Source organism: Pyricularia pennisetigena, chromosome 6 (assembly GCF_004337985.1).
Source record: "Pyricularia pennisetigena strain Br36 chromosome 6, whole genome shotgun sequence".
Classification (NCBI taxonomy): Eukaryota; Fungi; Ascomycota; class Sordariomycetes; order Magnaporthales; family Pyriculariaceae; genus Pyricularia; species Pyricularia pennisetigena.
Genome location: NC_043744.1, coordinates 711,009 through 725,426, shown reverse-complemented (window position 1 = coordinate 725,426; position 14,418 = coordinate 711,009). Strand labels below are relative to the sequence as shown.

The window sequence follows — 14,418 nt, the reverse complement described above, 5'->3', positions numbered from 1 at the left end:
TGTTGTCCGGGTCAGATTGTGGCAATCCGTCGGCTGCTTGTCGATCTATCAGGGTGCTGCGCTCGTTTCTCCACAGAGCACCGTTGAACTTGATCTGTCCTTGCTCCCCATTTGTGCATGTCTCGCGTCGATCCAAACGAATTCTGGGGTCAGCCAGATCATTTTTCATCTACAGAAAGGGTCGCCAAGGGCTTGTCAGCGGAGATGCTCGACCTGAACTGCCGAACGTGGACAAACGCGTCAAGAAGACCAGTAGGCATGCGGCAAACGGAGCTTTTCATGTCGAGCCAAGACGTCTAAATGACGTGAAAGGGTCATTTTTTTTCAGGGCTGTGGCTTGAGCTTTAACTTTTAAGCGGCTCGGCGAACGGGTGCGGATGGTGGTAACGTGGTTGCAGGAGGGGGGAGCGGTTAAATGCAAAGTGGGAGATGAGATCCGAAAAACGAAAGCCGCCAAGGAAGGTTCGTGCCTGAAATTAAGTGCAGCCATGCAGAAAACCATCAGTTGTAGCCGCCGGGAGAGATGCGTACCGTAAAGCGACGGCCAAGCAGTGTGATAATATATTCATCTCCTTGGGCATGACATGGTGAAGTCTGGGTAGGAGAGACGAAGCGTCGTAGGGTGAAATATGAGGTCGTTCATGGCAAGAATTCGATATAGAAGAGAGAGGGAAACAAACAACAATCGTGCTCTTGGATGATATTTGGAATTTATTCATGCCAAAAGGGGAACGGCGGTGGCTTATGCCCCGCCCCGGTTTCCCCGCAAATTGCAGACCAAGCTTTGGACAAGACTGCTTCTTCCAAGCCCCCAAGGAGGCCATCTGGAAGATACCTTACCGTCTTGGCCAGAGGTCATCAGGTTGTTGTCCCCTCTTCCATCAAGGGGAAAAAAAACTCGCTTGCGCCACTTTTTACTCTCAACTGAGGGCATAAGCGAAACCAGCTCTCAATTTGAGCAGATAAAATGAATATTGAAATAATCATGTCATTAATGCTCCTACTGCCCGCCTCTTTTTAGTCTCATGACGATGATTATGATATGATTGATTTGTCGATCCACGGGAGCATGTCCCATCAGTGTAGCCCGCTATGAGTGATCCGTTATGAGTGGCTTCGGCCAGGCATATTTGATTTCCGCTGAAAACTTGTGCGTTGAGACTCTCTGTTGTAGCCACAGTGAAGATAGAAATCCTTATTTGATCACCTATTTATTTCCAAATCAAGTAGACGTAGCCATTCAGGCTTGTGTTTTTCACACTAGGATTCATTGATCTACATTCATTCATATACATGCCTTATCCCAGGCGAAGGAGGTTATGATACCATTTACATCTAGATAATCTTAACTTCTTAAGCTACTTGTGAGCCGCATTCATGTTACCATCGACGGATACCACGGAATCAGGCGGGCTTTATATTGAGAGTGGGGGCGAGCCGGTTACACCGCCCAGGTGTTGTATCACCTTTGTCTGGCTCTTGCGGGCCGAGTTCCGATGCGTAACGCATATGGAATTCTCTGCAGCGCACTTGCTTAGATTATGGTTATATGATTCCTCAGCCCGTGTTGGTGGTCAAATCAGACAGGTTGTGCAGCGGACGAGCTCCCGTCGATTTGACGTATACTTCCTGCAAACCGTTGGGATGATTCTCTGGGGTGACAGAGTGATGAAAAATGAATTCGTAAGTGAGTGGGTAGCCCAAGAATGAATCTGCATTGAGATTTAGGATATTTGTTTCTCGATCGAATCCACATTTGTTCACTAGATGCCGTCGTTTCAGGATGCGAGACCTTTTCACTTTTGTCTTTGGAAACTTAAAATAAAAATACCAGTGGCATTGCAAGCAGACTTTTCAGACGAACTTCGTCCGCGAGTCTCCACTCAAAGCCCCTTGCGTCGATGCGCACTTTTCATGACCGCTTACCTCGTTCTACCGGGTACCTATGCTAGATTCTGAAGGTTCTTCTTGTAATTAATTTTGTTTTCTTTTTTCTTTTTTTCTTTTTTTTTTTTCGTCTGCCTTTTATCTGCCTTAATTTGTGCAGCCCATCGACGCATTCTTGATTAATCTAGCTAGGTTGCGCTTCGATTTTGAAGTCATCTGATCGTTATACGGACCGTTTTCCTTCTGATTTTTTTCTGTCCTTCACGGACGTTTCCTTAACCGACGCAGCCAAAATAAGCGATGTTGCTTTGCAAGTGGTTCAAAGATACCACAATGGTGGAATCTTACCCATAGTTAAGACGAGTCATCCACTTATACCACGACGTAAGGAGGCCTGCCCCTTCGGATGGGCGGCCTAGAGGCTCCATGCAACTGGGTCGGTAAGAGACTGCCGTCGGTAGCGCGGTCGTTTGAATCAAGAAGAAACAATGGGCTACAGTTACGGGTCTTGACAAAGTAAAAAGGGGGCGGGGCTCAAGGGGCTCTGCTGGGTGCTGACGTGCTATTTCTTATTTTTTTCTTTTGCCAAACTAATGGAACGTATCCTGGTACTTCACAAGCCTTGAAAGATCGGCCTGAGGGGCTCGTAAGGAACCCACCAAGAAAGGCAGGGATTAGTCGCCGACATCATCTCATGTCAGTCTCAAAGCCCACGCGATCGTGTAATGGCGAAGTTTGGCCCCTGTATGGGGTTGTTGTATCGTTGCTGATTCTTCACCATGCGATTCTTTCTTTTCCCCACCATGCTTCAAAATGCGGTTGCAATCAGCAGGGGCTTGGTTTTCCTCTCACCTTGAGCGGGCAGCGATTGTAAGCGTAATCTCTTGTCAAAGACGAGCGGCGGGGACCTTCGTTTCTGTCAAAACCAAGAGTTCGTGCCAGCCAGCATCAATGTGTGTGGCAGGTTGTCCGATCTTCGTTAGCTCGACGTTCTCTGTCTGGCCCTATTTGCATCATGAGTCTGCAGAATCTTAGACCCGATCCGTGGAGAACGATTGATGTAGGTCAAGATCTATTTTTCCTCCTTTCTTTCCCATCTCTTTTCTGTAATTTGCATCATTGCTGACCTCGTTATAACACAGCAACATCCGCTTTTGGAAAACAACACCACAAGTGCCACAATAGAAAAGGCGAGAACAAGAAAATAAGGAACAGCCCTCGATATTGCGGCGGCATCGATCGTCCTAAGTTGACGCATCAAAAGGGAACCCGTAGATCGGTCGTGGATCATAATCACCATCAGCAGCGTTGCTACTTGTCACAATGGCGTCTGAGACGCCCGAGACAATCACAGTCACCAAAATAGTTCAACCCAATATAAATCCATCAAATGCGCCAGAGCCACCACAGCTGATCTCGCCAGCATCATCTCCCGTTCCCTCGTTCTTCTCCTCGCCGACACCAACCACATTTGCCACCTCGGTCAGGGCGACAAGCAGCTCCGACCCTACAGCTCTACCGTCAGACACAGACCAAGAGACTCCGGCTAACGGACCCCCGACTGGGGCGATAGTTGGGATCGTCGTAGTGCTGGTCATCGCCGCGGTTGTTGTCGTTGTCTTCCTTGGGCGCAAATGCAGACGATTAGAGCGGGCCGCGCGAGCCGAGGGCTTCGACCCCAATCCAAGAAGGGCGCCGGGGACAGGGTCACAAGGACGTGCTCCCTGGGAGCCTTCCTATAATGCGGCCGTGGAGCAGGTGACGAGGGACAGGCCGACATTGAATGGGTCGGCATACGAGAGGCGATTATGAAGCGGGGGATTAGGTGGAGGGAGTGTAGCGGCCCAGCCGCAAAGATTTGGTGCCACGGTTTGACTTGAAATCCGACATAATTGTCCTACTCCAAGAAGGAGGAGACCTAGTTATGGCCTGGAGAATGTTGGCTAACAGAACAATCCATTCAAAGGGGCACTTTGGAAAGAACCAAATTGTATTTTTACAAGATAGTATTATTTTAATGAGTGGGATTTGAATCTCATATGATGCTTTCTGGTACATGAGACGATGGGAGAAAGGAAGACAAAAACAACGCTCGACAAACTTCCAACAAGCAACAATCACATCATCGACAAGCAAAACACCGGAGCGGCAAAGCCAGGAACAAGCAAGGCAAAGATTTTTTTTTTTTCCTTCTCAAGATGACTTGACCAAGGCATCCACCTCCGGGTAGTCGGGGACAGTCCATTCTGCTTTGTCGTCGGAGCCGAAACGTTGTGCGAGCTTGTCGATCCTGAGGAAGGTCAACACGGTGACGACAAACCTCAGCAGCCAGACTCCCCAAGCTGCGTGTGGAATGGTGAAGGACCAGATCCAGCCGGGGATGGCGTTCTGCAGTTTTGTGGCGAAGGGCCGGAGAATGTCCTCGTACCCACGCAGCGCCTTCAGGACGTGTGCTTGGCCGTCGGCGAGCGACTTTCTCGGCCGATCCTTGTCAAAGGTCGTGTTCTTGGTGAGCTCGCCGGCAAGCACGTACGCGCCGACCAGGGCCATGGAGGTTCCGAAGCCGGAGAAGGTGGCGGAGCTGTAGCCGGCGTCACCCAACAGCACGATGCGGCCCTTGCTCCACACGGGGCTGACGATGCTGGCGACGTCGGTGGCATAAAAGTCATCGGCCTGCCTGTCGTTGAGCATACCGTGGACTAGCTTTTTAGTCTCCCAGCCGGCATCCTGGTAGGCCTCGGCCATGATCTGCTTCTGCGCCGCGACGTCGCGCTTGGCAAGGGCGATGCCAAAGTCGCGGCCGAGCGGGTGGTCGGCCCGAAGCATGTGGTAGACTTGGAAGGTCTTGGGGTTGTCGACACGCGTCAACGTCAGCCGGCCGCCCGGAGCGTGGTAGGCGGTCGCGACGTTGGGGCGGGTGCCGTCGTGCGGCAGGGAGTAAAAGCCGGCGTACACGCCAAGAAACTTTGACGTCGGATCAGGCTGGCCTTGGGTGAGGCCGAGGATCTGACGGCGCGTGCGGGAGCCCTGGCCGTCTGCACCGACGACGAGGTCGTACTCCTCCTCGCGGCCGTCGCTCAAGGTGACGCGGACCTTGCCGCCATCCTCGCTCTTGGCGTCCGCGTTGTCCTGGGAGAAGGAGGTGACGGTGGTGCCAAAGACGTACTTGGCGTTGCCGCTCTCGAGGGAGGCGTCGTAGAGGATGCGGATCAGATCGCCGCGCATGATCTCATACTCGGAGGTGAAGGCCTGCGCTCCCTTGCCGGTGTCGTTGATGCCCAGGAAGGCTTTGTTCGTACCCTTGCTGTCGACGAACATGACGCCTTGCTCCTCCACCCGCTTGCTGCGGACGGCGTCGAGGAGGCCCATGCGGCGAGTGACTGTGAGGCCTTGGCCGCGAAGATCGATCTGCTGGCCGTTGGCGCGGAGTTGAGGAGCGCGCTCGATGACCGTCACGTCGTGGCCGGCCTTTCCGAGCCAAAAAGCCACGCCCGTGCCGCCAACGCCGGCTCCTATGACGAGGACTTTGAGGGGCGCCATGGTGTTGGTGGTGGTGGTGGTGGTGGTGATTGGTGATGTACGGGAGGAAAAGAATATACTGGACTGGGGTCTGCCGATGGTGCGGAGCTAGTCAAAAGGTTGCAGTTTCGGGGCCGTCCGTATAAAGTTTGGGGGTGGGCCAAGATTTGTTCAAGAAATGTTCGGTGGTTTTCGGGGAACAGTGTGAAACTCTTTTTGAAAGATGGGATGAAGTGTGATGTTGGACTGATTGAATAGCAAGTAAAATAAACTATGGGTTGGTCGGGGACGATTTGTATAAATATGTTCTGGTGGCTGTCTTAGGAGTACGGTGAACAAGCAGTGTAAGTGGGTTGTTAGCAAGATGACTGGCCGCTTCGGCCGAGACTATGACCGGTTCGGGGAATTGGTATATGCTGGACTTGATTCTATCGCCGCTCCGCAACCACTATGCCAAGTCGGCGGAAGAACAAAAGGGCGAGTTGAGCGATGAAATAATTAATCAGCATGTTTTTGGAATTGACAATAATCCAATGGATCTTGATTTTATCAAAACTGTAGGTGGCCAAACTCGGAGGTCGTCAAACCACGGTGCCGCAAAAGTCGGAGTTCGGTCTTCAGCCAGTGCGAATGAATACATCGGCTTTCCGCATCAATGACATAATTTGAACAAACCAATCCTGCCAGCCTATCTTCGTATCCCTTGGCGTCCTGCGGCTGTAACAGGAAACTACTATGTATCGATGATTCGCGACTAGCCAATCACAATGTAATTAAATGTGTTTTGTGCGACAAGATGTCACCGGATTATTATGTTGCATAGAGCCGAATGGCGAACAAAAAGGCGACGACGAGAGGGATGGATATCATGCCGTCTCACTTTCTGACATTTCTTTTTGGCCGTATTTTGCACTGCAGCACCCAGTCAGGGTCGTGAATCGGGGTTTAATCTGATTGACTCGCTTTGTGCTTCTTCTTTTTCTCTCTCTCTCTCTCCCCCCTAGGTCTTTAATTACTAGGATCCAAAGCCATGAGATCCTGGCCTAACCCGATCGATCAGGCTTTCCATTCGATCTCCATTCTTGCCAAGGCGTAGGGCTAATCATCATAAATCGTGCGATAAAAAAAAAAAAAAAAAAGGACCCGGGCGGACTACCCCACCAGTTAACTCCGTGTCAGTCGGGAAATTCGGGAAATTGAGAGAATTATAACAAGTGTGCAAGCCAACCGTTAGAACCTAACGAACTATCTACAAACTACGTCAGAAAGCAGACATGGCTTTTCCCGTCAGACTACTTTCCTAGTCAAGAAACTAAAATAAAGCGAGGTCTGCTAGTTGATCCCTCATGCTCGCACTATAGCCTCGCCATTCACCCTTTTTAGCTCGTCTCTCGACAGGATCCGGTCCAGGACAGCGCCAAGCTTGGCCTTGCAGTCGGCAACGGCTCCAGTGGCCCTCCACGCCACGAAACGGTCGGGTCGCACAAGCACGCAACCGTCCTCACCCACCTCGCGCCTCGCAGCCCATTGACGATGAACGTCGTGGTAATCTAGCCCGAATCCAATGGCAAAAGTCTTGATGGGGATCCCGGTCTCCTTGGCGATTGCATCCGCCGCTTCGCGCCAGCCCTCTCCGCCGTGTCCTGTAAGCAGACAGAACGACCCGCCGCCCGCGAGGTCTTGGGTCGACAGCTCGTTGCCGCGCCTCGGTACTTTGAGCCAGGCGTGCGGGAGCCTGCTGCCGGGGTAGGTGCTGATCTGTATGTCGACGATGGGGTCACCCTTGAGCTCAGGTCGCGCCGCCGTCTCGTCGTCCAGGTAGACGGCCCCGGATCGGTACCACTGGTTCATGGCCAGCCCCAGGCTCTCGCACTCGCTACGCATGTTCTCAAGCGCCTCGTGGAGCTTCGCCCGGCGCTCCGCACCCGCCGCGCTCGCCTCGCCCAACTCTTGGACCTGCCGCAGCCCGTCCTCAGCCGTGGGTGCCATCATGCCCAGCTGCCGCCACACAGCGGCGTGGCAAACCATGCCCTCGTTCGAGATGCGCACAAGGTCTGCGCCGACCGGCTGCCGCTCCGCACTGTAGCTGTTCAGGAGGGACGGGCCAGCCAGGCCCCGGCCCACGAACGCGGCTTTCCAACCCAGGTTGTAGGCATCCTGGATGCCTGTGTTGCTACCGAGCCCGTACGATGGCGGGTGTCGGTGGGCCGCGTCGCCCAGTATGAAAATGTCATGGCAGTCGTCCTTGCCCTTGTCGCTGTTGTCGTCATCATCCTGGCTTTTGCTTCCGCAGCCAAAGTTGAGAGCAACCGACTCCCGGATCATCCACGGGTCCACCTTGAGCACCTCGATGTCGACGTCTGGGTCCCCGATGCTCAGGCGCAGATACTCGAGCAGGTGGGGGCTGGTTGGGGTCAGACCCCGGAACGGGTCCGTCTTCTCTCCCGGCGCGAAGGCGACCATGAGCCATGTGTGCCAAGGCCGGACCATGCGCAGCGCTGGGGCGATGCCGAACCTCGCCTTGAGGTCCGGCTGCATGAGCCAATTCAACCCGCCGAAGCGCTCGTTGGCGTTCATGACGTGTGACAGGTCGGCCTTGAGCAGGATGTTGCACGCCACACCCTTGGAGGGCTTGGAGTCGAACGAAAAGTTGGCCTCTGCCGACCGCGCCACGGTGCTGCGCCCTCCGTCGGCCCCGAAGAGGTATCCGGTCTGCACGAGGTAGGTATGTTGTGTCGTGAGGTCTCGGAGCGTGCACATGATGGCCCCCGACTCCTCTTGGCGCTCAAAACTGACGAGCTCCGTCTTGAAGCGCATCTCGACTCCATGGTGGGTCGCATAGCGGACAAGCAGCGGCTCCATCCAGTGTTGCGGCAAGTCGAGGAACTCGCAGGGAGAGGCTATCCTCCCGTCGTGCTGTTGGTGAAGATGGTTGATTTACGTCAGCTTTTTCCATCACGGCATTCAACCCCAAAACAATGCATCGCTGATACTCCAGAGAAGAAAACTCACGGCAGTCTTGGGAGATTCGCCCCAGGCGTGGACTTTGCCGTAGTCCTCGCCGACCATGGTGCGACACCATCGCATAGACGACATGGCCTTTCCACGGACTCCATGAGCGATGGCGTCTTCCTCTAGCCCGAGATCTCGAAGGCATTCTACGCAAATGTGACCTAAGCATTAGACTATGTACGGGACACTAGAGGTGCACTGGTGAGCTTGAGCTTGAGCTGAACTTACCAAGGGCAAATGGGTTGACAATGTGTGCTCGAGGGCCGTCTGCCGTTCCTGGCGAGCTTGAAATCATGAGGGCCTTGACACCTAGCACATGGAAAATCTTGATATTAACAGGGTGGCCGTCTCGACGGTCGTGCGAGGTGAGGGCAATGTGATGGTACCATTCTGGCCAAGGAAGCAGCCGAGCGCCGCTCCAGCTGGTCCAGCCCCTACAACGAGAAAATCAACATGGACGATGTCGGTCTGCGTTTTTTGGATCATGGTGCGAGCTGCTGTCAATCTGCCTGCAGAGTGACGAGGAAGAGTTGAGGGGAGAAGCACAACAGTAAGTGACGGTAAGCTGAAATATCTGACGGAGAAAACAAAAATCAGAGAGAAACCGAAAGGTGACCGAAATTCACACGCTGACAATCCTAATCAAGTGCGTCAAAAAAAAAAAAAAAAAAAAAAAAAAAAAAAAAAAAAACCTCTGGTGAGTGAATGAATCAATGGTGGTGGATGATATTTGGCCTTCGTTATACGTTGGTAAGTGTGTGCGATCCGTTTCGGTGAGCGCCGAAGTGGCAGTGGATCATGGCCGAAACTTGACTTGGCGGTTCAACTCCCCTCCTGCAGGCTGCCGAGGATCAACCCCCCAACTGTAATTTTATCATTCAGACCAAGGAGCCAACCAACGTGCAGCAAACATCCTGGGTTCAACACTTGGTCACAGGCAAAACCTAGTATGCCAAGTGAACCTAGTCTGCCAGGTGAACTATGATTCAACGTCAGATCGCATCCAATATAGGTAGATGAGCCCCGCAGTCAAGGCTAGTAGGGGACATCATTTTGCAATGTATCCTGCGGCGAGTGATTTTGTTACACGCTTAAGCGCACATAGCATCAAGGTTTTGTCTGTTATTCTGTGTCTTGTCTGCTCTGCTTCTCCCCCAACCCTAAAGCCTGTGGGGGGTTAGCTCATGGTCTTGGCTGCAGATTTACAATACGAAAACGGTCCCAACGACGGAAGCAAAAGACTCCCCGGCCCAATGCCACCACGGATGGAGCCCCGGCACCCCTGGCAGAACTATTTGTGGTCTTGTATCAGTGCTTAGATTGGTCGATGATGGAATCCCACTTGCCGACGGACTGTCCCTGCACTTCTTGGTCTCCCTTTGAGCACACTTTCGAGAGCCTTCTCGATGTCCAGGCCCTCGTGCTCAAGTACCTCGCCCGCAGCGCCAATCACGGCCAGGGCAGTGACGAGATACAGTGGTTTCTTTGAGCGTCTCCATGTTCTCGTCGCTCTGTGTGGTCCAAGTCTCGAGGTCTTTGTTGTACTTGGCCGACTCCCCTTCGAGCTTCTCCGGGTCCAGCTCATTCTCGAGCTTGATCGGCTCGCACACGTGCGCCTTCAAGATCGTTTCCAGGCTTTCGGGACCTTTGGATTCCCTATCCAAGCTGTCGGCGGCCGCCTTGCGTTTTCCGGTTAGCTCGGCGTCATCAGCACTGATGTCCTGGCGCGCCTGGACGGCCGTGGCGGCGGTCAGGCCGGCAAGAGCGACGAGGGCAAAGATGGCCTGGAAACCCATGTTGGCAGGGGAAGGGGGTAATTGGATGGCGAAGATAGTTTTGACAGACGAAACCAATCTAAAGTATATCTGGGCAGAAAATGTTGCTAGTAAATATTGATAGTATCTTATTGTGCTATTTGTAGTTCTGTAACAGAAAGAGTGATGTTGAGCCGAGAAAATAAGCATTGGATCGGACGATTGAGGCCGTGGAGAAACCTTATCCCAGCCTGATCTAAATGTTCGTGCAAGACGGATGTTTGTCTGCCAGTGGGATCTGGTTTCCATCACCAAGCTTGAACATGGTTCGCAGACGGTGAGGCTTTTCATCATAATCTGCAAGAGAAATGTTATCCAGATCGAGCTTAGCCATTACCCTGCCCCTAAATGTGTTGCCGAGGCATTCCATGCTTGCATTTTGCTTTACTTCAAGACCCGTACGTGATAGGCTTCTGCCAAGAGCAATGTAACAAGTCTAATTGGTCGCACTTCCGACGGTTTGATGGTAAATCTGTGATGATTATGGATCTTGGCTGCCACAGGCAAAATTCGACAAGCCTTCTGATGCCGCGTCCTTGGCCAGCCACTGTATATGTGGCCAGACCACTTGCGGCTTAACAGACTCATTTTCCTAGTGGCCTTCCCAGGAGCTGGGTCCTCACACAAGCCCCCCCACGGCCATCTCCCAAAGATGTTAAACCCCTGAGTTTGTGGCGGATGGGCCAGCGACCGGCTCCGTGGACGATGATCGTTCACCAACTACCCCCTCCACATCAACAATCTTCTGGTTGTGCTTCGCAGCTGCCACAAGCTCAGGTCTCTCCGCCTGCAGTCTTGCAAAGGTCTTCTCGGCATCCCAGACCCAAGGCGTGGGGGCAGCGAACAGCAGATCCATCTCCTCTAGCGTGCGCTGGTTGCTTTCTGGATACAAGGCCCAGACAATTGGAATCGCCAACACGTTGCAGGCGCCGAAAATATGCAGCGTGTTCTCGCCAATGGCCTCGAACATGACGGGACACAGCAGCGTAAGCCATCCCTAGACGCGTAGCTCACGATGCAAAATTAGTAACCTAGCATGCGTCTTCGGTAAAGTTTCATCACAGATCGCTTCGCCTCACTTACGTTCCCAATGGACCATCCGACGACGCCCCAGGCGTTGCCTTTTGCTCGAACTTGTAAGGGGAATATTTCTGCAGGGTATAGCCATGGTACCGTGAGCCTGAATTAAGTTAGCAGACAGCGCCATGTGTGTTTTTCTGACGAGGCCACTCAACCAGCCGAACATCAAATGGTTTGTTTGTGGGTCGGATTTACCAAGTGGCGCCAAAAACCTATTTATTATTTTTTTTTTCATCAGTAAGCATGTTCACAGAAAGCATGGTGCGATTATTGGCAACTTCAAGAAGGCCTTATTCTTTGAGCTTACACTTGTGAAAATAAACACAAAAGCAGCCGCGGCGGCTCCATAAGAATCTGCCTGACCGCTGTTGCCGGCGGCCCTCGCGTCGATACCGAGTCTGGAAAAGGCGGCAGCTAGGAACATGGAGATGCCCTGGCCAACCGCACCCCAGTAGAGAGTCCACCGGCGGCCAATCCTGTCAAGCGTGAAGACACAGACAAGAGTTGCAAACATGTAGAATATGTTGTTGAGCCCGCTGATCCACTGCGACTTTTCCGTGTCGAAGCCGGCGATGCGGAAAATTGTCGGGGCATAGACGGTCACACCCGCGATGCCCACCCACTCCTGCATGATCTGCAGCCATATGACAAGCTGCACGCGCCTACCGGTATGCAGCTCACCGGAGCCGATGCCAAAGAGCATGTGGAGGTACGAGTTCCGAGTCGACTCGCGCGCCTCGAGCGCTACCACGTTCTTGATGTCGTGATATTCAGCCTCGGCGCGGCCGCCTTCGGTGCCGCGTAGCCTCTGGAGGATGAAAAGCGCCTCCTCGTCGCGGTCGACCTTGGCGAGCCAGCGTGGCGATTCCGGGAAGAACCATATAGCGGATAGAAGAACCAGCAGCGGGATGATCTGGAAAGCAATAGGGAAGCGCCATCGGATCGCTGATTCGCCATTGTGGACGAAGGAAAGACCAAAGCTGAGCCAGTACGCGACAACAACACCAAAGATGTTGAGAGTGAATTCGATGGCGATAAACTGCCCGCGAGAAGTGTGCTCAGCCGTCTCGGTGGCCCAGACGGGAACAATGGCATTCAGGATGCCGGTGCCGATGCCGTTGATGAAGCGAGCTGGTGACGTATTCAAGGAGGCACGGGTCAGATTTAATATCGGACAGGAGGGCGGGACGGGCAAGGGCTCCCAAGATCAGGGAAGAACAACATACAGCAAATCATCCAAGTGGCGTTCATGGCTGATGTTTGCAAGCATGCCCCAAAGATAGCCCAGACGGCGCCAAAGGCAATGGTTTTGATACGGCCAACCTTGTCACCCACCCATCCTCCAAGCAAGCAGCCGCATAGTGTGCCCAGGTAGTATACCGATACGATGCCGCCCTGGAGCAGGCTGTCGGTTATGACAGGTTCCTTGGTGACAGGGTCAACATAGCCGAAGCCCATGAGGTCGATGTAGTGCTTTGCATTGTCTATAGAGGTGTAGAGTATCGGATCAGAATTTTGCGGTTCGCGCCATAAGAAATCACGAAATCATGGCATTCCGTGTTCTGCAATCCAAAAACAAGCATCTGCAGTACTCGAACTTTGTGTACCTACTTATTCCCCCCCTGAGAAAAACCCGCCCGGGTCAGCTTTTGGTTTGCCCTCGAAAGACGGCCGCGAACATCAAAAGCAAAACTCACATGATCCCCTGGTCATATCCAAAGAAGAAGATTGACAATGCAGCCATGGAATTGACAGCCATGAGAAGCTTGCGTTTTTCCAGAATGTTGGCGACATTGAAGCCGCTGAGCCTTGTGAGGCCCGCCATGGCTGTTGCTTGCTATTGGGTGTGAATTTTGGAGTGATACTAGAGATTTTGTTTCTTGAAATTTCAGTGAACATGCATGAAAGCTCACAACATCACCAAGAGCTTTGCGGGAAGCCAAGTCAATATAACTTTTCTTTTTCTTTGCTTCTTTGGATGGCCTGCTCGGCGGGCTCCGTCTCGGCGATCATTTACCAACTGCCTGTCCGACGGCCGCAGATTCTCCTCACGGATGACTCGACATAATTTAAGACATGGGGATCGGGGTACCGAGCGGGGCGCGACATCGGAGCGAATCAAGTTGATTTGATTCAGGAAGAGGTTGGGCAGACATACCGCATCAATCTCAATCAGTCCGAAGACGTCCTTGATGCCAGTGGCTCGCCCCGCTGCAAATCCCCATGGAGATACGCCATTTTGCGGATTGCTGCGGGGCAAGAAAGCGGGTGTGGGCACAGTGTTGCACTAAAGAACACAGCCAAAAGACGAAAGCTCATCGTCTCTGACTAATGCCAGTATGCCAGCGACTTCGGTAAATATAGCCTGCAACACACAGCACGCGTCGCTATGTGCTAGGGACGCAATACGTGCCATGATTCTTCCGTATTACCGCCGTTTTGGGTTCTTGTAACATCCTAAATTCGTCCTTTGTGGGATTTGGGAAAAGAAAAAAAAAAAAAAAAAAAGTCAGATAAGTCAACCTACTACTCTGAATGAAATTCTTTATCTAATCTTCCCCAAGTTTGGAATCATGATAAGCATTGAATTATGTCATCATTTACATCTTACGGCGGCATCACGGAGGTCACTTTTCAATACGGAGACAGGACGTTTGGTGTTTTTGGCGCGGGTGTTGCTTTTTATTCGGGCAACGGTTGCCCATGACCGATTGAAAAGGAATGACTGACAGCCCGAGACAGTCAATTTGCATTGCGGATGGTTTTTTTTTTTTTTTTTTTTTTTTTTTTTTTCCCTGCGAGTTTGGGAGAAGATCATTCGAGCAAATTGGGGTTGGTTGGGGTTCACAACCAGCCCAGACAAAGAGCCACAGTTTGCTAGAGACATTGGGCTTGGCTTCCGCACCAAAGCGGACCTCATCGGTAAAGACCCCCACCATTATTGATACCTTTGACGTCACTTCCAACTGGTATAGTGGTGCAGAATGGGTCGCGACGATCTATAGTGGTCTAGATATCTGAGGTTTAGGTTGACCACAAAGCTTCGAACTTTGGTAACCCCGTTCGATCACTGACTTCCACCTTTGCTCTTGATTGGTGCGCATAA

At 52.4% G+C, this 14,418-nt stretch overlaps 5 protein-coding genes across 5 annotated transcripts; 1 reads left to right on the top strand and 4 right to left on the bottom strand.

The window, feature by feature from the left end:
• Positions 1-3,210: 3,210 nt before the first annotated feature.
• Positions 3,211-3,699, top strand: PpBr36_04079 (uncharacterized protein; the record flags this gene model as incomplete). The annotated part of the gene is made up of 1 exon (XM_029891245.1): positions 3,211-3,699. One exon carries the CDS (start codon positions 3,211-3,213, stop codon positions 3,697-3,699), a length of 489 nt encoding a protein of 162 aa, XP_029749402.1.
• PpBr36_04080 (uncharacterized protein) lies at positions 3,255-3,485 on the bottom strand (the record flags this gene model as incomplete). The annotated part of the gene is made up of 2 exons (XM_029891246.1): positions 3,255-3,394; positions 3,443-3,485. 2 exons carry the CDS (start codon positions 3,483-3,485, stop codon positions 3,255-3,257), a joined length of 183 nt encoding a protein of 60 aa, XP_029749876.1.
• Positions 3,700-4,080: 381 nt separating the features above from the next.
• Positions 4,081-5,427, bottom strand: PpBr36_04078 (uncharacterized protein; the record flags this gene model as incomplete). The annotated part of the gene is made up of 1 exon (XM_029891244.1): positions 4,081-5,427. The coding sequence occupies one exon, from the start codon at positions 5,425-5,427 to the stop codon at positions 4,081-4,083; it is 1,347 nt and encodes a 448-aa protein (XP_029749403.1).
• Positions 5,428-6,750: 1,323 nt separating this feature from the next.
• PpBr36_04077 (uncharacterized protein) lies at positions 6,751-10,214 on the bottom strand (the record flags this gene model as incomplete). Its single annotated transcript, XM_029891243.1, has 4 exons — positions 6,751-8,322; positions 8,419-8,564; positions 8,647-8,727; positions 9,872-10,214. The coding sequence occupies 4 exons, from the start codon at positions 10,212-10,214 to the stop codon at positions 6,751-6,753; spliced, it is 2,142 nt and encodes a 713-aa protein (XP_029749408.1).
• A 673-nt stretch (positions 10,215-10,887) lies between these two features.
• Positions 10,888-13,521, bottom strand: PpBr36_04076 (uncharacterized protein; the record flags this gene model as incomplete). Its single annotated transcript, XM_029891242.1, has 8 exons — positions 10,888-11,229; positions 11,316-11,412; positions 11,508-11,524; positions 11,620-12,443; positions 12,539-12,796; positions 12,924-12,934; positions 13,010-13,149; positions 13,330-13,521. Coding segments are annotated over 8 exons (1,881 nt in total), but the record flags the coding sequence as incomplete, so codon positions are not given.
• Between the last annotated feature and the right edge of the window lie 897 nt (positions 13,522-14,418).